At 37.0% G+C, this 27,352-nt stretch overlaps 1 protein-coding gene and 2 long non-coding RNA genes across 3 annotated transcripts; 1 reads left to right on the top strand and 2 right to left on the bottom strand.

The window, feature by feature from the left end:
• Positions 1–70: 70 nt before the first annotated feature.
• Positions 71–5,660, top strand: LOC121878226. The gene is made up of 2 exons (XR_006091109.1): positions 71–718; positions 4,811–5,660. It is a non-coding gene; the product is annotated as an uncharacterized LOC121878226 (long non-coding RNA).
• A 1,396-nt stretch (positions 5,661–7,056) lies between these two features.
• LOC121878222 (craniofacial development protein 1-like) lies at positions 7,057–17,908 on the bottom strand. Its single transcript, XM_042384312.1, has 8 exons — positions 17,677–17,908; positions 13,842–14,045; positions 12,437–12,547; positions 11,338–11,452; positions 10,623–10,720; positions 9,510–9,678; positions 8,370–8,468; positions 7,057–7,636 (listed from the first exon to the last, which is right to left on the bottom strand). The coding sequence occupies exons 1-7, from the start codon at positions 17,732–17,734 to the stop codon at positions 8,375–8,377; spliced, it is 849 nt and encodes a 282-aa protein (XP_042240246.1). The 5' UTR covers positions 17,735–17,908; the 3' UTR covers positions 7,057–7,636; positions 8,370–8,374.
• Positions 17,909–19,806: 1,898 nt separating this feature from the next.
• On the bottom strand, positions 19,807–22,292 carry LOC121878225. Its single transcript, XR_006091108.1, has 4 exons — positions 21,999–22,292; positions 21,255–21,502; positions 20,693–20,828; positions 19,807–20,248 (listed from the first exon to the last, which is right to left on the bottom strand). It is a non-coding gene; the product is annotated as an uncharacterized LOC121878225 (long non-coding RNA).
• Positions 22,293–27,352: the final 5,060 nt, after the last annotated feature.

The raw sequence follows: 27,352 nt of genomic DNA, 5'->3' as shown, positions 1-27,352 counted from the left end.
GCGTCTGTTAACCCAACCTAACTTATCTTAATATATCTTAACTTAACCTAAATGGATGCTACAGTGTAAATATCCCGGTAGACAACTCCAGCTCGGTATATCGCATACTAAAGTAGTACCTGCACGGTAGACCACATCGAGCTCGGTAAACCGCATACTATAGAAGCACGGTTTATAGTTTATGGTTTCACGATCAATATTTTACAGCAATATGCCCAGCAACCCCATTGCTCAATATTGCCAGCCATACATAAGCCACATCGAGCAAGTATTGGTCAATATTGTCAGCCATATTTCAGAATGGAAACGCGTGTTGACGTGTATTGACATGTGGGCAAGATGGAAAATACGACAATATTGCCGGGTTAAGAGCTTTTGTGGAGTGGACGTCAGTGCAAATCTGTGTCAGACTGTGTCGAGTTTGTGTTCTCACGCTATGGCTAGTATAGTTACCCTTACGCCGTTGAATAATGAAAACTATAGACTTTATCAACAGTATTCATTGCCATCCTGAAATGTGGGATTTTAGTCATCCCAAATATCCTGACCGTAAAATAAAGAGAGACATTTGGAATAAGATTGCAAATGAATATGGCATCACTTTGAAGACAGCACAAAGCAAGCTAAAAAGTCTGAGAACATAAGCAAAGTGCGAGGCGAAGAAGCTACAAGCAAAAAAGAAAAGTGGAGGAGAGGCAACACCATTGGAAAGCACATGGTTTGCATACACGGCAAGTTTCATAATCAGCATGGATATCCCTGTCAAAGAAATAGACAACGCTGAAATATCTGCTGAGCATTTTAAAATTATAATATGAAACTTGTCAGGACATTTTTAGAGTATTATAGTTTCTCAGCTATTTGTTTCTGTCGCTTCAATTTGTAATATCAGTGTAGGATGAACGAAACAAATTATATTAAGTTTTTCAGCTGCCGGAACTAGGTTCAAGTCATGCCCCCATTGGCTCATTTAAAGTATTCTAGTAATGTTGATATATCGTATGAAAATCCTCCCGTCATGAAATAGATAAAACACACATTTTGGTAAAAGTTTATATCTTTTTGTGGTTTTGCTTCTCTTCATAATGTACTACACTACTTTAATTTATACTCATCGGTACTAGTGCAATGTATGTATACTTTACGTTCACTACACCTACTGTACACCTAGGAAAGAGAGTTTTCTAAAGACATCCACATTTAGGAAAGAGTTTTCTAAAGACATTCCACATTTTTTTTTCAAAAGTAGCGTGTTCTTTGTTTCATGTAATGAAAATTAATTACTGTACAATGAAGTGAGAAAAAGGAAATTACAAGACAAAAAGTAAAGTTTACTCACCGTCATGTACTCATTTAATCCTTCAACTCATGTTGTGCACACTTCTGGAATCATGAGAGGAATACTAGCGTTTGATACTCTATGCAAGTACATCAAGCATTTATAGGAATCTCCAGTGACAAGAAATCTTAATGTGATTGTTAGTTTAGTTTTCACAGGAATTGCTGCCCTCACATTTGTATCCGTTTCTGCATTTTGGGACCTATAACATAGAGCTGCATTAAAAGATCACTTTTCCAGATATGGTCTCACCCACATTTTTCTCTTCCTGCATTGTTTATGAATTATATTATAAGTGGCAACTGCAATTCCAAGAACCTTTTCAAGACCACTACCTTCACAACTTTCTCCGATGACAATTAGCGACTCAATGGCTGTGTAAACATTGTGGTCGTGTTGCTCCACATTATAGCAATTATGGTTATGGCAATATTGCCTAAATTTGCTCAATTTTTATTGCTTGTGTAACAGCGCCTTTAAAATTGCCCCTATATGATCAATATTATTGTGCAAAACCCCATATTACACAATATTATTGATCATTTCTGGTAAATATTGAAGAAAAATGCAATAGTACTGTACATTGAAGGAATCAAAATTGGTTTGATTTTTATTGCGTAATAGTAGAACGTCTATATAACAGAGATACATTCCAAGAGAGGTCCTTTAAACCGAAGTGTTGTTTCAATGGAATAATTTAGTTTGGTACTCGAGAGAAACACAAAATACTAAAAAGACTGAGAGTCTACCCAGATGCACCTCAGCCCATCTCCTAGAATAAACAAAACATTGTTTTTTGTAGTATTATGTTAAAACAAACACTCATAAAGCAACACAGCTAAAATTAAGGAATGCGAAATGGTCTGTTTACTGGCTGGGAAGATTGGGGGGGAGGGGAGGTGATATGTTTGTTTCTCTGATAAAATATCAGTGAACTGACCTGGGACAATATAATTAACATTGCTGAAATTCTTATAAGATAGTGATTAATTTGAATATATACATTCTATAGTTCGCATTAGACATACACATTTTAGTTTTAATTAATTTTATTACAAAGGGCAAAATTTTTTATCTATTGTGCAAAATATGACACTTATATTAAAATTATTCGCTGTCTTGCAAGAATTCTAGCAATGCAAATTATATCCTCCTAACTTTAGTCTGAGATATTATACAAGATAAAACTGTAGGCCTATATCCACCCAACCCTGGCTGGAAAGTGGGGAGGGGGTGAGGAGACAATTGGGGCCCAAGGTCTGGTGAAGTATTTATTTTATTTATGTCCTTTTAGATTGAGTTTTTGTTTTTTGTTTATAATATGTCACAGAAGTGACTGAAGAGAATAATTTACATTGCTGGAATTCTTATAAGATAGTGATTAATTTGAATATAATCATGCTATAGTTTGCACTAGACAAATATTTTAGTAATCATTTAGCACATTATTTTGAGTACATGTACAGTACAGCTTTGCCCTTAGGACAGTGTAGCATGACCCGAGAAACATTAGGGGCAAATTTTAAAATATAATGCGGCAGATTGACTTGCACAAAATAGGAAAGATTCGCTTGAAATTAAAACATTGTCCTTAATTGTGGGTGTCGCTTTAAATCAATAATCTTAAATTGGATCGCTTTAAATCGCCGTTCTACTATACGTGTACTGTTGCATCATCTGCGTGTATTATTGTGCAATAATAACCTGTCAGTGCATCTACTTCCTTTCTAGTATACTTACTGTACCTGCCATCTACATGTCAGTCATGAAGGAAAATTAACGGAGTTTCCTACTGGAACAACACTTCTGCCGCTTGTTTTCCCATCAACTAAGGATAGATTAGGTTTAATTTAGAAATACTTGTAACCACTTTTTAACACATTTTCCATAACTGCGACAGTGTCCACTATTAAGCACAGTAAAATTGCGACGTTTTAAAATCCATTTTCTGCGAAAAATCAGCGGCTAAGAATTCATAAATAATTACCATATTATATAACATGCAGTTGTGAAAAAAAAGGTTTCTTTTAATAATTATGTACAATATTAAAGTGATGGATACAGGTAGTAATTTTACAGTACACTACTGTATTGACACAAATTATGGAATGAAAATGAAAGAGATTTGTGACCCCTTGACAGTATGTAATAATTTCCAGAAGTTATGATAACTAATAATTTAAATGATATGGAAATACACAAGAAATTTTTTTTAAGACCTGGTGATATTATTGCATGCATATAGTGTACACGGTAAATAAAACATTATTTTACATTTTTTGTAACGTAAACAAGACATATGACATAAAACAGCATGGATGAAATTAATATTTTCCTGATAACAAACTTAATAACTGAAAAACTAATTTAATAATCTACTATCAATCAGAGTACCATCCTCATATCTGAGGGTTGGTAACAACAGTCCTCAGCTCTTAAATGTTCTTGGGCTGTTTTTACCAAATCTCAAAAGGTTTTGTATCTCTCTGGGGGACTCGGTTTTTAATTTAATTAATCCATCTGTCTCTACCTTCCCCTGGCCCTCCTACCCTCAACTTTGCCTATTAATATAAATTATTATTCCCTCATTCTTAATTATATGATCAAAGTATCTCACTGTTAAGTTTATGACAATCTTAGTATTACTTCATTTGTTTTCCTATCACTGTAGCTTAATCTTAGTATTTGCTTAAATGCCACAATTCAAAGGCTTTCAACCTTTTTTTTATGTCTGCTGAAAGTGTCCACACTTCTGACCCATACAACATTCCTTGCCATAGAAAGCCTTTTCACATTTTGAAGTTAATATCCCATTTCATTTGGTCTTTTAAATTATTAAATGCAAAGTAGCTGAAACAGCCTACTTTAAAAAATTAACCATCCTTGCTTTCTTTCCAGCAAACTCTTCTATCAGTTCATGACAGCACAAACGTGCTGTCAGTTGCTTTCCTAGTTTAGAAAAACTTCACCCTCCTGATGCCACTGTCAACAAAATCCTATATGCTATTTCTGTATTAGTGAAGGAAACAACTTGGCTTTGTCAATAGGTGTATCGTGAGAATTTCTAACACTCAAGAGTACTGTAGCGCTCAGCTAGGTACTACACAGCTGCTATAATACGTGTTATAACCGATCACCAATGTTCCTTTTCTTCATTCAAATCTTGTAATGCACGTGTTTCAATGGCACTCACTGAACACAACCATTTGCCATCATTGCAATGCTCAAGGTGTTCTTATAATTGTAATACATAGATCCTGAGTTGGGTGATTTCCTCATTTGAATGTGCTTCCTATCTATTTCCCAAGGAAATTAGGGAATTTCCATTGCTTTTCGATGCAGTTTGCAATTGCCTTCCATTCATCTGGTGTTTTGGGTAGTTGTTAAGTACTGTATAACAAAAATTGTAAACAACATATAAATATGGATGTTTTATGATGTATGTATTCATTTAAGTTTCTCTATTTCCAGAATGATACGTTCACATCTCAAGGATCATGCAACCAACCACCCTCAAGGAAGAAGCCCAAGACTTATGAGTGAGAGGAACTAGTATCACTGGCATGTAAGTGTCTCTGTGAAACTGATAATGAGTACATAAAATTAACAACAGTTTGGGCAATTGAGCTGCAGAAGATGAGGCCGACACAACTCTTTGCCAAGAAGGTTATAAATAATATATTATTTGAAGGTCAAATGGGAACATTACATCGACACACAGTTGTTATAAATGCACCAATGAGTAGAGCAAGTACCCCAATTAGCAATCCACCTTCAGCCACTAGTGACTATATCATAGATTTAGACCCAGCAAATGTGGTTGCTAATAATGTTACATAGCTATAATGCTGAAGAGCAAAAAGCACTTGGCAAGTAATTTTCTTCCTTCAAATAGGGATTAATGATATGATGATATATTCAGTATTACATATCAAACATACAATTGTGCCTTGCCTGCTCAACAGGTATATCAATATGGTGCATTAGGACAATATTTCCTTCAATACAGAAAGACATATACAAGGATATATATTTTCTTAATACAGTATACGAATCATATCACAAAAGAAATTGTCATGTTCATTTTCTACTGGACTATTAACACACAATGTTGGATGTTGACAACAGTTGTCTTTATGTTACTGTGCTATCACCTTCATTTCATATTAAGAAATATTACATTTCCATGTAAAAACCTTTTAGTTATTTTCTCAACTGTAACATGAGTACAGTACACATGTGCAACCAATGTTTCCTTTACATATCAGTACATTATTTGTATAAATCTCTTTATCATTCATAAAAATGTTTCAAACGTGAATGTCATCTTTTTCTTACCTGTACAGTATACAGTACTGTATATTCTTTGAGGCAGTGTATAATAGCTTCATTTGTCTGCATAATGATACAGCTAATTGCCTGAGGAGATATTGCGCTACTAAATTTAAGATCTTCAAATGTGTTGCCGGTGGCCAAGTAGCACAATGTTACTGATGACCGCTGACTTCTGTGATACAGTGTTCTTCTTTAAATCAATGGGGTTACCATCTTTAGTAACTCATCAAATGCTGCACCATCCATGCTGTACATACAGTAGCCTTGGGTTATTTCATGAGATAGGGTCTGAGAATGTTCACTAGATAAAAGAAAAAGCTATATAATGCTTGACAAAGTACTGCAGGCCCAAAATATTCACCAAACAATATTTAAACAATTTATGTACTTATTCAACACAAGCAAGAAATGCTCTCGTACGCCACAAATTTTTTTCAGGGCTATTGCAAATGTGCATGATGGAAAAATATCATAAACTAATATTATGAAAAATGTATTCCTTCCCATTTAAGGTTTTTCATAAGGTAAGAAAGTGGTTGATATCAAATGCTTCCAGACTGACATTCTTTGTGACATAAAAAGTTCTTGCAATGTATAGAAAAATCCTACTATAGTAATTTAGGTCGCCAATAAATAAAAAAAATCACAAAAAGTTGCAAAATAACCCAAGGTTATCATATCTTATTGATGATATATACTGTATATAAAGTCCTGTACAGGGTATTTCTTTTCTCACAATGATATGAACTGCAGTGTATCAAACAGTGAGTAAGAACAAGTATACTGTTAAGTACTGTATAGTAAAATGTTTGCATAATGACCAGAAACATACAGCACAAGAATTTAAAATAACTGTAAATGGTATAAATTTTTACCACACAGAACAATCCTAGGAAAACTAGGAAAATGCAATAACTCAACTCCTCTTCCCACAAGCTGATGCAATTAAGTAGTTGTTGCTGTACAGTACATCCCTAGTTAACACTGTGGATGAGTTTATTTCCAGGGAAATGATGGCAGTCAAGTGCAGTGCCAATCACATTACCTCCTTGTCTACTGAAGGCTTAGGATACAGTGTGATGGTATCTACATTGTCCCTAATGTTCTTTCAAACCCACTCCTTGTCACTGCAGAACAACTCCTATTTGAGGACTATCTGTATCATACAGAATAGCAATGTCTATGAGATGACAGGATCACTGATATGGGTCTTTAATCAAGAATGAACAAAAATGTACCTAAACTCTACCATATACTGTAGTACAATAACTTTACAGTGACAGTAACACAAAGACAGTTCTTCAAATATAAATGAAAATGTACCTAAAAACTAATTATCCTTATATTCAAACATTTAAGTAATGAAATTGACAAATATTGTATTCTGGTTGAATATTTATTACAAAATTATATATATAAAAAAATTTTCTATGAAAGCAGGAATGATACGATTGCAAAATGAACTTATTCTGTGACTGGTGAATTATGTTTGAACTAAAATAAATAAACTACTGACACGTTATCGAACATAGTGGAGCAACATATACAGTACAGTATTACAGAATGGTCAAAATACCCACTTCAACAAAGAAGAGTTAATTAAAGAAGATAATGCAATGTAAACACTGTATACATACAGTAAATGCCATGACATCGCACAAGCTTAACCCCTTAACTATGGGAATGTCACCTTTAATATTTTATTTGGCTAATGCCAGACAATTTTATTCAGCTCAGAGGTGACCTCCATACACAAGGGGTTAGATGTTAAAGAGAAGATAAGTTAGTCTTCAATCACCTTATTTCGAGCCCCATCATTGAAATTTTCCAATATTTCTAACAAATTGTGTATTTTTCAAATTTTCATACCAATTCTTAAAAAGAGGGCATTACTGTCAACCAACTTGTGTGCCCGTAGTTCTGCACCCAACACGAGAAGCACCATTCAATTTTTCAGAATATCTGTGAAATGAAACAAACACTTTTGAGATTATTATGTTGAAGAAAATTATATTAATGAATTGGCAACTCAACTACAACCAAAGCTGCCACAAGATTCTCACAAAATTTTCTTAATTTTTTTAAACAAATATACAAACATTTGCAAACTTCTCATGACCTTCAATAACAATGAATAGTTTATTATTATAAAAATTCTACCTTTGGTTTGTTTAATATTTATCCTGACATTGATACAGTCGAAAACAGATCCACCAATCACAGTCACCATTACATACAGCCTTCCTTTACCAGGTATTGCCATGTAAAATTGCGAGAATGAGACCCAGGGTGGGGTCAGTGCATCTTTGGCTGGCTGTACCTGCCCGTACCGCCACCTATAGATTGTCTTTGTCTGATATTAAAACTTTAAAAGCAAATTTAATAAAACATAAAATAAAATAATAATTCTCTTAAGAAATTCAAACTTTAAAAACCTATTAATGGACTTTTTACACTAAAGGTCAGAGCCACAAGTACTGTACGTACAAAACACCAATGAAAATAGTTCCGACAGGAACTTAAAGACATCATCGCAACCACCATTTACAGCAAGGTAAACTCAACTCTTACATGTATTGTATTGTTGCTGTGTTTCTTCACATGTTCTATGCTCCACACACAATATCTCATCTGTTGGTTCACTAGTTCATTCTCAAGGATCAAAGAACAGATAGGAACACACAGTCTGACTTACCCTTCTCATCTGTTTGACCGTTTCTTCATTCTCATGGTGCGTTCGATTTCAAATTGTCTCAGATCAGCCCTCTCCAAGAATGCTTGTTTGTCTAAGTACCTGTAAAATAAATTTCAAATATAAGATAACGATTTTCACTTTTATAATTCATTTTCCACTATGACACACAGTGGCCAGAATCAAATACTTCCACTGTCTTTAACAGCTATAAGAAATATGTTCTGCTATTGTGTTTCTTTTCCATAAGAGGCTGCAATATATCTACACACATTAGTATCATCCATCCATCATCATAGCAACCCAAAATCCACATGAGGCCTGGCTTTCCAGTAATTCACACACATCACTGAGCCCAATATCTGTTCCTTTCATGTTTAGTACATCATTCACCTCATCCTTCTAGCTTTCCCCTTCTCCCTCAAACTATTCACTCTTCAGTTAAACATTAATTTTACCAGCCTTTCATTTCACATTCCTTCAATAAGTCCAAACCACACAAGTAAACCCTGGTTAGTTCTCTACCCAAAAATTCTTTCATTTATTTCTCTATTTCTTACTTCGTACATTCTATTCACCCCACATATTGCTCTGCTACTTCTGATCTGTTTCCCCCTCTTGCATCCACTGTCTGTACTTAACACTCATATTTCCAATGACTTCCCAGTACAGTATACCAGCAATACCCCAATATTGCCCATTCAACTACCTACTCATCATACTTTCTACAAACTCACACAATCCAATATATCTGAAGTCTTCCTTCTTCCATTCAAACTAACATTCATTTACTGTACCTCATCCAAATGCAAATATTAGTGTAAAAATAAATAGAGAACAAATCATAAAAAAATATTAAACATTAGAAATTTATGAAAGTATAATTTATGCTGTTTCCTGAATAATCCCCACTCTAACTGTAGACACTATACAGTACACATACACTGTATACACAAAAGTATGACATTATTTAGGTACAGTATATTGTACTGCACAGAATAAATATTTTGGCTTGCAAAAAGGTCCCAAGCTAGAACCAATCACAGTACACTTTCACATCAAAATTAAAACCAATCCATTCAGTCTATGGAAAACTCTCAAAAGAAACCACATACGTATGGGAAAATCAATACATCAAATTACCCATGTTTGCTCTTCTTGTGTTGCTCAAGGTCTTCATCTATGCCCTCATGGGTCTTAAAGCTGTTCCAGTCCAGCTTAGTTTTCTCTAAAGTGGTGAGTTTCTGCTTCTTATTGTCTAAGAGACCAACAATACTTGAGAGTCCAACAGGACGCTTCTTTCCTTGTAAGCCTGCGAGGAAATAAACATCTAAAGATCTGTGTACCTTAAGCTTATGAAAAAATAAGCATCTGACCATGACTACCCCATAACCTGAAGGAAATAATCATCTAAACAAGGTTACCTTAAACTTGTGAGGAAATAACTATCTTTCCATGTCTAACTTACACCTGCAAGGATTTTATTTTTACAAGCAGGTACCTTAAGCTTAGGAAGATACTATTAATATCATCAAGATACCTGTGCCATGTTTATGATAAGGGATATACAGTACAATAGCAGTCATCATAAAAAAACTATACAAAAAAGGTTTGAATAAAATAGTACAATGATGAAAAGATGTAAAGGTGTTGTGGCTGCGTGGACATAAACCCACCGTGTGAGGTAACTTTGGCAGGTAGATAAACTATAATTGTGAAGCACTTAAAAAGTCCACAAAAGGTTATATTAAGGTAAAATTTCTGTATGTTAGAGGGTTATGTCAGGTATGGTATAATTAAAATGGGTTAATAAATTTTAATTGGATTAGAGTATGCTGGAACACTTATGTTAGGTTGGGATGGATAGGTTAGAGAAAAAAGGCAAGTTAATAATGTTATGGGCACTTATGGCTAAGTGGTAACCGGTGTGTGCTACGCTCATTCACTGAATGCAAGGCTTGGAGAAGAGACAAGACCACGTGATCTCTCTTGGAACTACAGTATTTTATATATGTTAATAATTTTCTTTTGAGAAAAACTGCCTTTACTTTTACCTTTCAAATAAGTTAGGTCAGGTCAGGTTGGGAGGGTTTGCTTGGGATTGATTTAGTTAGGATAGATTGGAGGAGATTCAACCCTAGTTGTTGAAAGCTAAGCATCAGGAGGTCAGTGCCGGTCCACCCATCCTAAATCATAGCAAGAAAACTTATAACATGAAAAAATAAAGTTTGGTTATTGTAAAGCAACAACACATACCTGAAGGAGATTTTGCTTCACTTGCAGTACTTGTCTCAGGAGGAGAAATGAGGGCTGCCTTTGCCTCAACTGAGTCAGCTTCTACTTCTTTCTCCACTCTGTAAATTTGAAATAAAATTATTATGATTTCGGAAAAAAAAAGAACAATTATTTGCAATTTGAACCCAGAACAACAAGTCTTCCTGGGCTATAATTTGAAGGACTGGAATTATCTTCTTCCTTTATGGCTGGATAAATATTAACAACTTACTATACATTGGGGAAGGCATAACCAACCTGACCCAGCATAACCAACCTGAATAAACAAAAAATCAAACAAATATAACTAACCTATCTAATCTCAAATATCCTGTCACTAATCCTTTCACACATTCACACTAGTAATCATCTCAACCAATACAAGTGTCAATATTCATACATACTAAAATACATATACAGTACAGTACTCGGTATGATGTTATATCAATATTTAACATGTACATTGCTTAATATTAATATAGGTAATGAGAAATAGTAAGTGCACTAAATTTTTATCTTAACCTTATGTACCAAATAACTATGATTCTCATACCTAACTACATACCACTCAATCCAGGTTGATGATGATAACAGCACACATACGCAGCATCATGACAAAAGACAGATTATAAAAACTGAGTTGCTGAGTCTATTAATTTATATACAGTACAGTATGAATGTGTATATGAATCCTAACCTTACTTCTTCTCCGGCAAATTCAAAGACCTGAGTGATCTTGACGGTATTTGACTTTTTCCCACCATCTTCCTTGTCCTTCTTCTCACTCTTAGCAGAAGAGGCTTCTGGTTTGGCTATAAGAAAATAATAATAAATATAAAGTTTAATGACAGTACAGTACATGCAGTACAGTGCTACTTTATACCTGCACTTTAGAGAAACCAGACAAGATTGGAAACAAAGTGAACAGTATGAAATATTGGGCCAACACCTATATAAATATATGGGGCATTACTGTAGTAAAAACATTGACTCACATTATATAATTAGAGATAAATTTCAGATGGTTTCTTTATATGGCAGGAACACTGTTTCAGCCATCAACTGATACTTCACTTACCCTCCCTCCGTGTCTTGCTGGTACTCACCACAACTCCAAGCACTTCTTCACTTCCAAACAATTCTATACTGTACTGTATTGTACATAATTCAAATATGAAATTAAAGAATACACAAAAATTTTCTTATATTTAATTCTCCACATATTATGAGTAAATGAGGAGAAATTGGGCAATCACGCAACTGGCTCAGTGACTGTGTGTGTGTGTGTGTGTGTGTATGGTGGTGTGAGTGACCAGTCACTTGTCTTCATGTGAGTTTGAGGAGTAAGTTATATGGTAATCATAGGAGAATAATGATACTTAATGTTGGAGAATAATGAAATAAATTAGTGATATAATAGAAGTAGAACAAAACAAACAGTAATATCTTAGCTTATTTTCATTATTATAGATGAAGAAAAATTCACATTTAGGGTTTTCACTTGTAAACCCAAGTGTGGGGAAGTTTTTTCATCACTGTGAATATTCGTAAACGAAATCTTTGTTAATCAGGGTCAGCCTATGTTTTTAAAAGATCCTATAAACCTGCTGAAACCGTAATATGAAAGAGCTCAAACAGCAAGGAGCTAAGTTATACACATATTTTATTAATTTCTATAACTTAATAAAAGGTGCACAAAACGAATTCCTAATTATATTATGTACAGTACAGTACTTTATACTGAGTGTATATAATATGCTGTATACAGTAAGTTAAGCCATCAATAATATACTTACACAATGCATTTGAGCTACTGGGAGACTTCTTGTGTCCCATCACAGCTGCCCAACTAGAATCATTAGGCTTGGGTGGAGGTGTTGGTTTTTCTTCAACATCTGCCAGAAAATCTGTTAAATAAAGATAATGATAGTATAAAACTATAAATTCCTGTACATTTATGCAATTAACCTGACAATGCTATTTAGGCTGTAAAGGAACCTTGGATGTCTTTCCTAGCAACATACAGCACACTGTACAGTACAGGCATTAGAAAATTCACCCACAGTTACTGTATGTTGTGCATGGCATATAAGTTACTTTTGTGCTCTTCAGTGTGCTTCCCACCACACTTTTCTTAATAGTTCTCACAATTGATTCATTAATGTGGAAATGCTTGCCAATGCATGCTACACTTTTACCAACTGCAATTCAATCAAGCAATAACACTTTCTGTTCCACTGACATTACTTTCTTCCCTCTCTTTGTAGTATCACCATTCATACCATCAAATTTATGCTTTAATACCATATTTTAGCAAAAACAAAAAAATCTTAAGTTATAACAAACTCATGAGACCAGCATCAAAGGGATGTTCATAGGGCGAGTCACTGTGAGAAAGAGTGAGTGTGTGATATAGGCAGGGGGATGCCATGATCTCACTCATACATAGCCCTGCACATTTTAACCACAACCATCAAAGCTGGTGATGGGATCCCAGCCATCACACAGTCCCTCCACGCTGGGCTAGAAATTTCCAATTGGGTATGATTTTGACTCATGCATATATTTGTATACCTCACTCTAGAAACTTCTCTTAGGTTCCCCTCACAGAGGGAAGGACACTGGCACAGAAGCCAGCTGTACCCCTTGCCATAGAAAAGAGGGCGGGTTGGACATGTGTATGACTTCCATGTGTACTTCCTCTATAAACTACACACAATCTAGACCACTGACCAACTTACATAAAGAAGCTCCCAGATGCCTATGTCAGCACCTCAGCATCTTCCACAAAAAAAGGTGACTTAGAGGTTTTATTTGTACAACAAAGCAGAGAAGTAACTTGATACAAAGGACAATTCCATGACCTGATGGATTGAATCTATAAAAGAATAGTAACTTTGCAGTCAACCCCATTTGGTGGAGCGGTTCAGGTATTAGCTGTGTGGAGCTGTCTAAAGTAGGTTGGGTGTGATTTTGTGAAATTTGTATGACAGGAAAATGAGTATCAGTGATACCCGGTAATACTTTGAGCAAATTGAAAAGTTAACTAATTTCTAATCAAGTATCTGTAATAATACTGTATGTACTGTACTGTACTGTACACATTGTTGGTGTAAATTATGAGACATTATGCAGAGATGAAGAAGAATATGATGATACTGAATATGGTAAACAGAAGCCACTGTAAATCTTTAAACTCACCAGCCCAAATATCATCTGCTTTCTTCTTTTCTTTTTCTTCATTCTTAGGTTTGTCTTTTTCCTGTTCTTTCTCCACAACAACTTTTCCCTTCTTCAGCTTTTTCTTTTTCTTGCCTTTATCGTTAACACTGGCATCACAATCATCTTCTGCCTCGTCGCCCTCATCTTCCTCACCACTCACTGGTTCTTCATCACTCTCCACTCCTGTAAACATTAACATTCTTTTATACACGAACAACAAAGTTAAATTATCTTTATGACCTGATGCTTGACCCAGGCAGTTTATGTACGGTATATACTATACAGTAAGTCCACGCTTAACGTTGGGGTTACATTCCTAAAATTCGACGTTATACGCAATAACGTTAAGCGAATCAATTTTCCCCACAAAAAATAGATAAAATACGGAAGTTATGTTCCTGAGCCTCCCTTTACCCCAGGAAATACATTACATATACAGAAAATCATTGCCATTTCTATAGAAAATAGTGCATACATATACAACTACTAAGTTTGTATTGGTACTCACCGATGGACGGAGGAGGTAGAGCGAGTGTGTGGTGGTTAGTGAAGCAGAGGAGGCGGATGGCGGGAGGGGAGGAGTATGGTGGGAGAGGAGGAGGGTGGTGAGTCACTAAGACTCTGTGCCGAGACGAGAAAGAGGAACTACGTGGCCAGGCGAGAGAGGGTGATGCGCCGCAGAAAGTAGTCCATGACGACGCAAAACGGCATAGTATCGGGTCACCGGGACGTTAAACGAATTTTTTGTCTCTAACGTTTAGCGACGTGGTACCGAAACAAACTACAGTATACTACCAATATTGCACAACCCTAAGACAATGATGCCTGATGAGCAACACTGCACTGTACCACCTCATCATTACCATAACCCATAAAAATACAGCAAAGACCGAGTGGATGCCATTCTCACATGCATCATGACAGTCTCAAAGAGAACATTATTTTTCTGGTTTGTATCATTATTTATAGAACATGAGGCAAACCACCCACCAATCATGGTGGTGTACAGGATACAACTAACACTTTAAAAATTTGGCTAATATCTTAAGAAATCAGCAAAGACTGACAGCTTCCAATAACTTAGTGAAACCAGTGCATGGTGCCGTAACTGTTTAGATAACACAGTAGATGGGTAACCATCTTCTTCCAAAAGTACAATAAGTTAAGCTATACAAGCCCCAGTAACGGGTTTGAATCTCAACCATATGATTCTAATTCTGATTAGGTATTACATAAGACTTTCTGAAATGTATTGTGCAGCAAAGAAAAAATTGAATCTATTTGCACAGACATAGACACCAAGAACAGAAAATGGAATGGTATTAGATAACAAACAAAAGTATTGGCACCCATTTTTAAGGTAATACAAACCCTGATGAGATCCTCTATTGTTTCTTATACATATTGACAAATGGCAGATTCAGTTGGCTATAGTTTTGGAAGCAAGCAATGACACTGTGAGCATGCAAGAAAATTGTTGCCATATATATTAAATATGGTGCCAATTATTAACCGTAAATATTATTTACAGTATATAAATATTTTATTTGTCCGCAAATACCAAGAGATATCAAAATATTGCTATATGTTCAATGTTTGCCATGTTTTAAGACCGTAATTTCCCTCTTCTTTCATGTCCTGCCCACTAACAGGTATATCCAGATTTTCTGGTTCACAAATAGGGTGGTGGAAGAGTGGAACAAGCTTAGCAACTTTGTAGTAAGTGCTGGAACGCTGGAAAGTTTTAAAAGGAGGCTAGATAGATTCATGGATGATGTGGTATATTGGCACAATCATGATGTGGTATATCTCGACTTTAGCAAAGCCTTCGACAGAGTCCCCCACGAAAGACTAATTAGAAAGGTAGAAGCGCATGGCATCAAAGGTAACATCCTTAATTGAATTAGGGCGTGGTTACGGGACAGGAAACAGCGAGTGAGCATAAACGGCACTAAATCGCATTGGAGCAACATCACTAGTGGAGTTCCCCAAGGCTCAGTACTTGGACCATTATTATTTATAATATACATAAACGACATAGATATCGGCATAGACAGAAACATAAGTAAATTTGCTGATGACACTAAAATAGGACGTGTAATTAAATCTGACGAGGACTCTGCAAAACTACAGGAAGATCTAAACAAATTTTTCGAATGGTCGGAAAAATGGCATATGAAATTCAATGTGGACAAATGTAAAGTACTCAGTATAGGAGATGTAAACAGGGAAACCAGTTACCAGATGAACAACGATGCCATTGTGGAATCCGACTGTGATAGAGATTTAGGAGTAATGATAAGTAGGAATCTTAAGCCAAGTAAACAATGTGTTTTTGCTCGTAACAAGGCTAATAAAGTACTTGGGTTCATACAAAGGAGTGTTAGTTACAAGACTAGCGAGGTCATCTTAAAATTATATCTAGCGCTTGTGAGACCTCACCTGGATTACGCAGTTCAGCTCTGGTCACCGTATTACAGAATGGATATAGAATCCTTGGAAAGAATCCAGAGGAGAATGACAAGACTAATCCCAGGCATTATGAACCTTGAGTACAGAGACAGGTTAAAGCTTCTTAATTTGCACTCCCTCGAGAGACGTAGAGTGAGGGGTGACATGATAGAGGTGTATAAATGGAAGTCAGGGTTAAACAAAGGGGACATTACAAAGGTACTCAAACTATCCAACCAGGAGCAAACTCGTAACAATGGTTTTAAATTAAACAAATTTAGATTTCGGCGTGAAATAGGTAAACACTGGTTTGGAAACAGAGTAGTGGATGAATGGAACAAGTTACCAAATATCATCATTAACTCGAATACGCTAGATAGCTTCAAACATAGGTTGGATGCTTATATGAGCAATAGGGGTTGGGTATAAACGGGACTGCCCAGTATGGGTCAATAGGCCCGCTGCAGTTTCCTCCATTCTTATGTTCTTATAGAGAGCGGTAGTAACTCTTGACAGGAGCTGCCATGCACAGGCCAACCGGCCTATTGCAGACTCCTTATTTCCTTATGTAGGGTGGAGGAAATGGGAAAAAAATATTTTTCCAATTTAATGAGAAATTTATTGTAAAGTTTATTAATAAGGATGCGCCTTGATCATAATTACTAACAAGGTCTGTATGTACTATACTGTAGGTGCTTATAGCCAGGAGTGTATTGTAGGCCTACATAATTGTGTACTAGGAATGTTGGAGGGTCCGACTAATTACCCAAATGTAGCCGCAATGAAGTCAAATAATGGTCCTACATGAATAAATCGGGTTACCAATCACTTATTGACTGGTATTTGGTGTCACGAAGTAAAAAAAAAATTGGATAACGTAATTTAATCTGAGTTAATAGACCCGAGTGCATGTACCTAACCTAACCTAACCTCGACTAGTATTTGGTGTCACGAAGTCACATAAAATTGGTAAACTTAATTTAATCTGAGTTAATAGATCAAGTGCATGTACCTAACCTAACCTAACCTAACCTAACCTAACCTAACCTAACCTAATCTAACCTAACCTAACACAACTCAGATTAAATTAAGTTTACCAATTTTTTGTGACTTAATGACACCAAATAATAATCGAGAAGTGATTGGCAGTCCGATTTATTCATATAGGACCATCATTTGACTTCATTGCGGCTACATTTGGGTAATTAGTCGGACCGATGTTGGACACTTGGTATCTGTAAATCATATGTACATCAGTTTAAGCCTACACAGACCACTGGCCCCCTTCCCTTGGCCTGGCCATCCCTAGCTCGGGTGGCCATCGGCTAAATAAGATAAAAAGGTACACAACCACATGGTCTACCTTGAGGTACAAAGTCGTCATCACTTGTGTCCGAGTCATAGTCGTCCTCCTGCAGCATTATTATTCCAGTGTTTATTACGTTTCTCTTGTAAATGTTACCTTGCTGGTGTGAGTACAAGGTTATTTTTGTAAGTATGAGGGAGGATATTACAACACACACAAGCGCTTCCTTGGTGCAGGCGAGCTGTTGTTGTCCAGCGGCTGGGCAGGAGTGTTAATGTTAGCCACACACCACGAACAACAAAGATGTTAGCCACACACCACGAACAACATAGATGTTAGCCATACACCACGAACAACATAGATGTTAGCCACACACCACGAACAACAAAGATGTTAGCCACACACCACGAACAACAAAGATGTTAGCCACACACCACGAACAACAAAGATGTTAGCCACACACCACGAACAACATAGATGTTAGCCACACACCACGAACAACAAAGATGTTAGCCACACACCACGAACAACAAAGATGTTAGCCACACACCACGAACAACATAGATGTTAGCCACACACCACGAACAACATAGATGTTAGCCATACACCACGAACAACATAGATGTTAGCCACACACCACGAACAACAAAGATGTTAGCCACACACCACGAACAACATAGATGTTAGCCACACACCACGAACAACAAAGATGTTAGCCACACACCACGAACAACATAGATGTTAGCCACACACCACGAACAACAAAGATGTTAGCCATACACCACGAACAACAAAGATGTTAGCCACACACCACGAACAACAATGGTGTTAAATATTATTTTCTTTGTGATGCATATTAACTTAATCTGACTTAATTATATGAAATAACTACCATAATATTGTTTTGGCCAATAGAGGTTTGGCTGATTATTTTTCTTCCCTAAATTAGATGGTACAACTGTGATGTTCGAGGTAAGTGTGGTTGAGGCGACGCACTGTGTGATGGATAATAAATACAGATAAAACAATAGAGTTTTTCGTTACATTTGTTCTCAGTTAGTCTATATTTTCAAAATTTATGGAAATCATCACTATTTGTATATGAGTTAAATAAAAGATGATTAAATTTATATACACACTGACAACAAATAATATATTTCATAACAAATTTACCACCAATAGCTCGTATTAATGAATATTATCAGATTTTCATTTTTTTATCATATTCGCCACTTATCAGTTTACTAGCCGTTTTTTTTATCATATTCGCCACTTATTATCAGCTTACTAGCCGTCTGTGCCTGTTTTTCTAATGTTCTGTGGGTAACTATCATTTTGGCTATTGACGCGCGAGAAATTTAAAGATCTTTACGGTACACGCACACGTATGACCTCACTTTCCCCATTTTTAAATCTTTTTTAACCCATGGAGTTGGTAATAATATAGGTTTACTCACCAACAAATGATAGTGAGGATATAGTTTTTGGAAAAAAAAATATGAGATTTAAAGAAAGCAAGAGACCGTGAAGTTTAATGAACATCTGATTATACAGAAATGGGGGAATTTTACGCAAAAGTTGGAAAAGGGAAAGAACTAGGCGTAAGACCACATGGGTTGGCTAATAGAAATGGAAGAGAGGAAATATTAATTGACTTTTGCAAGGAAAATAAGATGATAATTTCAAATACCTGGTTTAAACAACACTCCAGGCATCTCTATATATGGATCTCACCTCGAGACAATGTAAAAACCATTGTCAGGAATCAAATAGATTAATCTTTAATTCAGAAAAGATTCAGAAATTCAGTAACCCGAACCAAGTCCTACCCTGGGGATTTAGGGAAGCACAAGACAAGGGCAGGGATAGAATATGAAAGTGAACGGGAAAACATGTGTACAGTATAATCCTTATGCCAGGGAATATACGGTGAGGCATGCATCAATAACTTGCATCACAGCATATACACATTTATAATGCCAGAACACGTGCTCGATCATTACTTACAATGGTGCACATACTGTACACGGTCCTCTTTCATATTACACCTTGGTAAGAGCACACTTTCGGCGGGGTATACACACACATTCCTCACACTGGAACATTATGTCTTACCTGGGAGCCTTGTGTGTATTACTTATACCAGATTATAAACATTAATAGTGAGAGGAGTAAGATGTACACGAGTCACTTCAACATCGATTTATTCTCAATATTAAAAACAAACATTATGTACTACTAATTATAAAATATTAAATATTTTTATATGCATAATTTGCTCTTAATACTAATACATGAATGCAGGTGAGTATGACGGCGCCAGACAACAAAGAACATTTACTGGCAGGAGGAGACGACCTGTTGATACTGACGGTGATGGGTCATACAGGCTGTTCTCTCTCCTGCAGGATAAACTGTCTATGGTGGAGGTCCTGCAGCCTCTTTCAGTACATGTAGGATGAGGTGGTTGGCTGTGGGGATGGCGTGGGAGGGAGGCGTAGGACTCAGCTGGACGCCCACTTGACGTTACTATGTCACATAGTATAGAGAATCAGGTTAACAAGATTCAAACCCCCAGGTGACCTCCTGACCTCGCACCAAGCGGATTATGAAAGGAATCATACCACCACTGTCAGGGAGGATAAAGGTGCTCATTAGAATCGGTTTATGCTTTGTCTACTCTGAAAACATCACATATTCCCTAACCTAACCTAACCTGACCTAACTCAACCTAAACTCACCAAATGAGAGTAGACTGACTAGGTAACATCCTAGTCACTAGGATGTTACCGCTGGAATCACCTCATTTGTTCAACAGGACTTTTAACTTACTCGACATGAACAAAACAATATTCGTACTAAAACTGTTGGTTAGGTTAGTAGTATGTTATATTAGAAGTGTTCTACGTTAGGTTTGGTTAAATTACGTTAAGGTTTGGTTAGGTTAGATTATTGTATTAGGAATGTTGTTTAGGTTAGATTACGTTAAGATTGTGTTGACTTAAGTTAGGGGTGTTAGATTATCTTAGGTTGGGTCAGGATAACGTAGAACAAGAACACTGGGAACACTTACGTGAAGCTGTCACATTGGGAGACAGAGTTCAATGGGCCGAATATGAGTTGGAGAGGAGCGAAGACGAGGAGGTTAAAGAGCCAGAGCGGCGGGACGACGAGCAACCAAAACAGGAAGTCGTCGCCGCCACCTGGAGCTGTACAACAATAAACGGACACACATTAGTACTCCTGAAATACGATATCAAATTAAACTTACAGGACTTACTGAGAGCACCTTAAGTAATGTAAGTTTTCAGGTTCTGAGGATTATATATGACTTGTGGATGTAACCTTTCATATCTTAGATCTTGCTTATTATTATGTAAATGTGAAGACAAATATTCAGCATACATAATGTATACTACAGTTTTCATTTATTCTGAATGTATGTTTTAAATGACATAATTTCACAATAGAAAGAGTCATGAGCTCTTGGAACACTGCCAGTGTCGTGAGGGCACCGAGTGTGAGCTCATTCAAGGCCGGTATCTGCCAACGGTGTGTAACAGAGACGGCTAATAGACCAATATACAGTACGTAGTGGTGGAGAGGATAAAGTGAGGTAGGAACACATAACTTACACATTGCCGTTGTGTATGGCGGGTAGTAAGCCATTACTGATTACTGTTGCTGTCTCACTACTGCTTGTTGTTGTTGTTCCTGTTACTGTTGATAATTTGGCTCTCCTTGTTGTTATTTTACCAATGACATTATTAATGGAAATGTTGTATTATATTATTGTTACCGGCTGTACTTTCACTGCTCCTGTTCTTATTGTTGTTAATTGTTGCTGCTTGTCGTTGCGTCACAGGTGTCAGTGTCGCCTTACCTGTAGAACATCAACAATTAAACCTGACTATATTGTTGTTTAAGGAGCCAAAGTTGGTGTTATTTTAAGGATTACAAATGAAGTAATTAACATACAGTAGTAAGCAACGTTGCCACTGGTTGATAACCTGCTTCCTTATATGCTCTTGAATTAATTTCTTGAGAGTTAATACAAGTTATATAATTTGGGAAAAAACTTAAAAAACCTGCTTGTTAAAAGAAGTAAATACCAGTATTAACAGTAACTACTTGACACACACACACACACACACACACACATATATATATATATATATATATATATATATATATATATATATATATATATATATATATATATATATATATATATATATATATATATATATATATATATATATATATATATATATATATATATATATATATATATATATATATATATATATATATATATATATATATATATATATATATATATATATATATATATACTGTATATATGTTCTTGTACTTACATTTTAGAGCCACCAAACAGGGACAAGGTAATGCAGGAGCGTCAAGAGTGAACCACGGGTCACGATGGACTGTGCTATCAGGTGCTCTCGCCCACAACAACCCGCCAAATATTTCCCACTTTCACTCTGTTGTTAACCATCCTAGAAAGATATTTACCGACTCTTTTTTTAATCAAATTCCAATAGAGGAATTTATCAAGCAAGGATAACGAACCACCTCTACCACGTATAAAGTGGAAACAATCACTATTTGATCAAACCGATATATTCGCTTTACATACCACCCAAAGTCAGTTCAATGGTAAGATATACAGTATATTTCCAAGCACACACGGGTAGAGCACCAGTGTCGACTTGTACCAACACTGCAAGACTTGTCGTGCACCAGGTAGCTGAGGAGTGACCCCACACCGTTAGTTATTATGGACGACGAATGTTTTTTGTGTTTCGTGTTATGACTTACTTATCATCTTCATCTCCTATCTCAGTCTCTCTCTCTAGCCCTACCGCCCCACTGGAGGTCACAGCTTCATGTTGAAGAAGCCAAAACTTCACAAAATTATCAGGGACGATATATTTTTTTGTGGGAGACTTGTGAACTGTTGAAATAACTCGTCAGTAATTATTGTGACGGCACCAAGAGTGAAGTTATTCAACACTGCTCAGGTAAAGAAACAGTCGAGAGGCAGTGCAGTACTTGTCAACAGGCCGATTAGTGGTGAAGAGGATAAAGTAAAATACTGTACGGAGTTAACAGAATACCTAATTAACTCAGTTACTAAATAGTTATTTAAGTAATCAACTAACAAACTAGTTAACTAAGAGTAACAAATTACCAACTAACAAACGATGAAATTGTCTAACAAACGAACACGCTAGCTAACCACCTAACAAACACACGAATTATCTAAACAGCAAACGAACAAATTATCTAACTAACAAACAAATAAAAAAATAGTTATCAAACAAACCTTCCTTCCTTCCTCCAGGTAGTGTGACCACTCTAGGTGTGGTCACGTCTGGGTACACTTGTACAAAAAAGATATTGTGACACTACATGGGTTATCCCGAATCTCTCTCTCTCCAGTTGAGGGAAATTTGAATAATAAAAGGCTCTGAGGTGAGGAGGCGCCTGAGGGGTAGTGGTGATGGAGGGAGGGCGTACCATCACGTAATTCATTGTTTATCATGTTTTTGTGTATCATCTTGACTTTTACCTGAGTTCCCCCTACCACCACTACTATTACCACCGCTACTACTACCCCAACTACCACCATTACTACCCTTACTACCACCACCACCACTACTACTACTACTATTGTTAGAAATAATTTGACCTACGTTTTGGTGGAATAAGAACCAAGACGGGTTTATTTTGGCTGTTTGTGTCGACTGTTTTCTTAACGTTATTTAAAGTGTCCTGTTGTTGGTTTAAGTTGAGTGTCCCTCCCCAGTGTCTAACTACTGTATACTCATAATATTGTGAAAAAAAAGAGAACAACAGAAAATTAATTTGAGACTAAGAGTAAAATAAATAAAATAAATAGATTGACACTTAAATTGACCTTATATGAGAGCTGAAGTGATGTTATTTGACTGATTTTAAAAGTATATTCTAAGGCGCTGTTGAGTGAGATTTACATCATGTCTCTTAACATGTTTTATGATACTGATCTCCACCTCCTGTTCCTTCCCTCCCTTCCTCTCTTGTCTATGTATTTGTTTTCATATATTCATCCCGGGTGTTGTGGGGTGGTCCAGCACACACACGGCCCTTTACCCTCGCCACATATTCTCACTCGCTACATCACAAGTGGGGAGTGATGGAGGCTTATTAATAACACTCTATAATAAGGTTTGTTTCTTTTCAGTTATTTGAGATTGGTCTTTATTCCAATTATCTTTGATCATTTGTTATAGGTGGTGCTGGTGTAGGTTCTTCCAGTGTTCTTGGCAGCCTTAACCAGGACCTCTTTAATGTACTGTACTTGTTGCCACGGCTTCAGTGATAGGGCTCTTCCATTAGTCTTCCGCCCTCTGAGTGGAGAAGTATTCCGCTATGTTCACTCTGCATGACACTTTGGTAAGGTTGATGATGTGACCTCTTGTGTTTGTGGTGACTAACATTTTGCAGAAGGGATCTGGGGTAACGTGTTCCATCCCTTTGAGTATTTTGATTGTCTTTACGAGGTCCTCTCTGTTGTGGATAATACAGAGGCTATATCTCAGGGGTGATTATAGTCGCCGTGTTTCACTTGGTCGTGTACTGAAACATCTTTATGAGGACATAATCTTCATACGTCTGTACAGTAGTTACGGCCACGTGGAATATTTTCTTGAGACCTGGAGGGACTTGCCTACCGTCACTGCCGCCCTTGAGATGCTAGAACGTGCGCTCATCCCTGATCCGAGGCGACTAAACTAGTTTTTATATCATCCAAGGACCAGGGAAGGATTCAGGAGTGGGCGAAGTGGGCAGCTGCCCAGGGGCCTCCACATATTACATCTGACCTTGGACTTAAAGAAGCCTATACATGCATTCTTGGACAGAACCATTATTTGAGTAGAGGTTTATCTGATTAATAAAGCAAAGAATCATCTCTCTGTAATAACTAATAATATATTCTTTTCTGTGAGGTCTCTTGAAAATTTTTGACATGTGCGGTAGTAGCTATATCAGGGCTGGTCGACTTGAAACCACATGAATGACTCCAGTCATGTCTCACGTGTGTGTGTGTGTGTGTGTGTGTGTTGGAAATTTCAATAAATATACAGTTAATTAAAAATTTCGCAATGTTCTAATTTCCTCAATATAACTGCATATGGCTTCAAAATTCTCCAAAGAAATGTTCAAATTTAAAAAATTTCCCGGGGGGCTTACAGCGCCCCCCGGAACTCCCAGATGTTTAGGCTCGCTTCACTCGCCACCCCACCCTCCTGGGTAGTTATAATGAGGGGGGCCTCCACAAAGAGGCTGCTCATGGACCTCTACAGGTCTAAATCCGGCACTGCCAAGGACACTTACTATATACCCTGACAGTTACCTACCTTACAGTGGTGTTGTGACTGACTCCTGAGGAAAACTGGAAAGTGTGTGTGTGTGTGTGTGTGTGTGTGTGTGTGTGTGTGTGTGTGATCAGTTAGAGCGAGACTCACAAAGGTCACAACTGTCCTCAGCGCTTCTTAAATGTCATGCGACTAATTATCATTATTATATCCCATTCCGTCTCCCGGTGGCGACTCGCTCACCTACCCAGGACTGTGTCATCAACAGATCTCAACAGTTTCGTCTGTCAGCCATGTGTGAGGTCTCCAGAATGACAATAGTGAAGCTGTCTGTCTGTTTCCTACTGATAGATGATATATCGTATCTTCACTTAAATTTGCTGTGGCGAATTTGAATAACAACAGGCAGCATACAGTACTTAAGTCGACCTTCGTGGTGGTGTAGTGTGGCTGTTAGGCTTGGAGGGTTGGTTAACACTGTTGGCTCATCAAGTTTCTCGCTAGTCTTGCCTCTCTCTCTTCCCTTTCTATACCTGGCGGCGACCAGTCTCAGGAGGAAGAATCATGATTGTGAAAGATGAATGTCTCAATTTTCTTTATAGTAAAGTGTAACTCTTTAAATAACAGCATGCACTGTATATCCAGACACCAGGTTGCATCAGAATCTATTGTTATGTCAAGTTATTGCCGCGTCAACAGTGGACACACTCACACAGGAAGGCAACAAGCGTTTATGTCGTGAGGATCTTCGCCAAGTTTTCTCTGCTCTCACAGGTTCTCCTCCACCATATTGAGAACACCCTGTAAGTGAGGTGGAAAAATTAGAAAGCCAGTTGGAAAGTAGGGCTTGTTCGGCACACATTCCCCCTGTGCTGGGATGGAGCATGTCACTGGGATACCTCACACTCCCTCCTCTTGGCAGTATTGTGCAGCTCACCCATCAGACAAGCTAAAAAGGTCAAGTGGTTACAGTGTTCGCCTTGCGTATTAAGAGTCTCTGGTTCGATTCCTAGGCATTTGTAATCGAGTCAGCTGTAATGTGGTACCTTATTTTACAGATGGAGAAGGGAAGGCAGTCGAGTGCAGTGCCAGATAGGTTGTCAGTCACTGGAGAGGGAACTTGTGTGAGGTCAGCGGCCGCCATCACTAATACACCGCACCCGCACCTGTTACTCACCGCAGCCTTCCTCTCTTACTAACACACACGCACACACACACACTTTTTGGGATAAATGATTCGTTATTTCCCCAGTTTATCTATAATGAGTATATATTAAGAGTGAACCTGTTACATAAACACGGACACTAAAAAGGTGTTTGAATCGAGAGAGAGAGAGAGAGAAAGAGAGAGAGTAGGGGAGGGGGGCACATCTACCAGGTTAACACTAATTATACAGGTGTGTTAGTGAAGGTAGTGTCTTCTCTCTGTCCTTGAAGGGATGGGGGGGGCAGGGTCCAGGTATTATATGGTAACCCTCTTTTTCTTAACACCAGGAAATACTGTCTTGTAGTTTGCATTTATTTGTAATATTTTTAGCTAATTTACAGATTTATCTACAAGTTACTCCTATTACCGTATATTCTAGAGTATAAGACATTTATTAGCCACATTTCTTTATTATTTATACAGAGGTAAACACACATGTATGGTAACTGACAACTATAAACTCATTCCTATTGGCCAGATATTGTCTACGGGAGGGGCAGGTCTCCTTGAAGCCCATATAAAAGGGTCGACTTCAAGATTACATCACAGACGCCCTAGGAGGAGTGGACATACAGAGAGCCAAGGTAAAGTTACTCGTTATTAGGTTAAGGATATAAGTAACAGTACACCTGGCTGATTAATTATTTGTGTATATTTGAAGTTAGTTTATTCTTCAGGACCCCAGTGGATATATAAGCCTTTAGGGAGATTAACGTAAGCAGATATTCTCCCTCAAAGAAAGATACTTGAAAACGTCAGTAAATATCCTCCCTTGAACGATGGCGTACACTAAATTAATGTAACAAAATAATCTCCCTGAAAACTACTACTACTACTACTACTACTACTACTACTACTACTACTACTATGTTGGTGCTGAAATATAAGTAACATTAATAATATTACTTTGTTTGTCATGTAAATAATAAATATAAATAATGTTTTTAAGAGAGAGCTCATTATATACACAATAATAATAAGTGCATCAGTATTACACGTAAAACTGTATCTGAGAAATGAGACGTTAGCGTGAATTATTATACAGAAGGCCAGGCTCTCTACTCTACACCTGTGGCAAAATCTGGCGTTAGAGTTGAAGATAACACAGCATGATGAATATTGTTAAATATCTGCTTCATAT

Source organism: Homarus americanus, unplaced genomic scaffold (genome assembly GCF_018991925.1).
Source record: "Homarus americanus isolate GMGI-L3 unplaced genomic scaffold, GMGI_Hamer_2.0 scaffold45562, whole genome shotgun sequence".
NCBI lineage: Eukaryota > Metazoa > Arthropoda > Malacostraca > Decapoda > Nephropidae > Homarus > Homarus americanus.
The sequence above is the reverse complement of the archived record's forward strand: the minus strand, read 5'-3'. Positions and strand labels throughout refer to the sequence as shown.

What these genes read in the sequence shown, in the direction of transcription:
- LOC121878222 (XM_042384312.1), bottom strand. Translation starts at nt 17,734, where the DNA reads ATGCTGCAGGAGGACGACTATGACTCGGACACAAGTGATGACGACTTT. An exon ending in AGCAGATGATATTTGGGCTG is followed by an intron (nt 12,548 to 13,841) that starts GTGAGTTTAAAG and finishes TTTATTTAACAG; the next exon opens with ATTTTCTGGCAGATGTTGAA. An exon ending in TTTGCCGGAGAAGAAGTAAG is followed by an intron (nt 10,721 to 11,337) that starts GTTAGGATTCAT and finishes TCAAATTTACAG; the next exon opens with AGTGGAGAAAGAAGTAGAAG.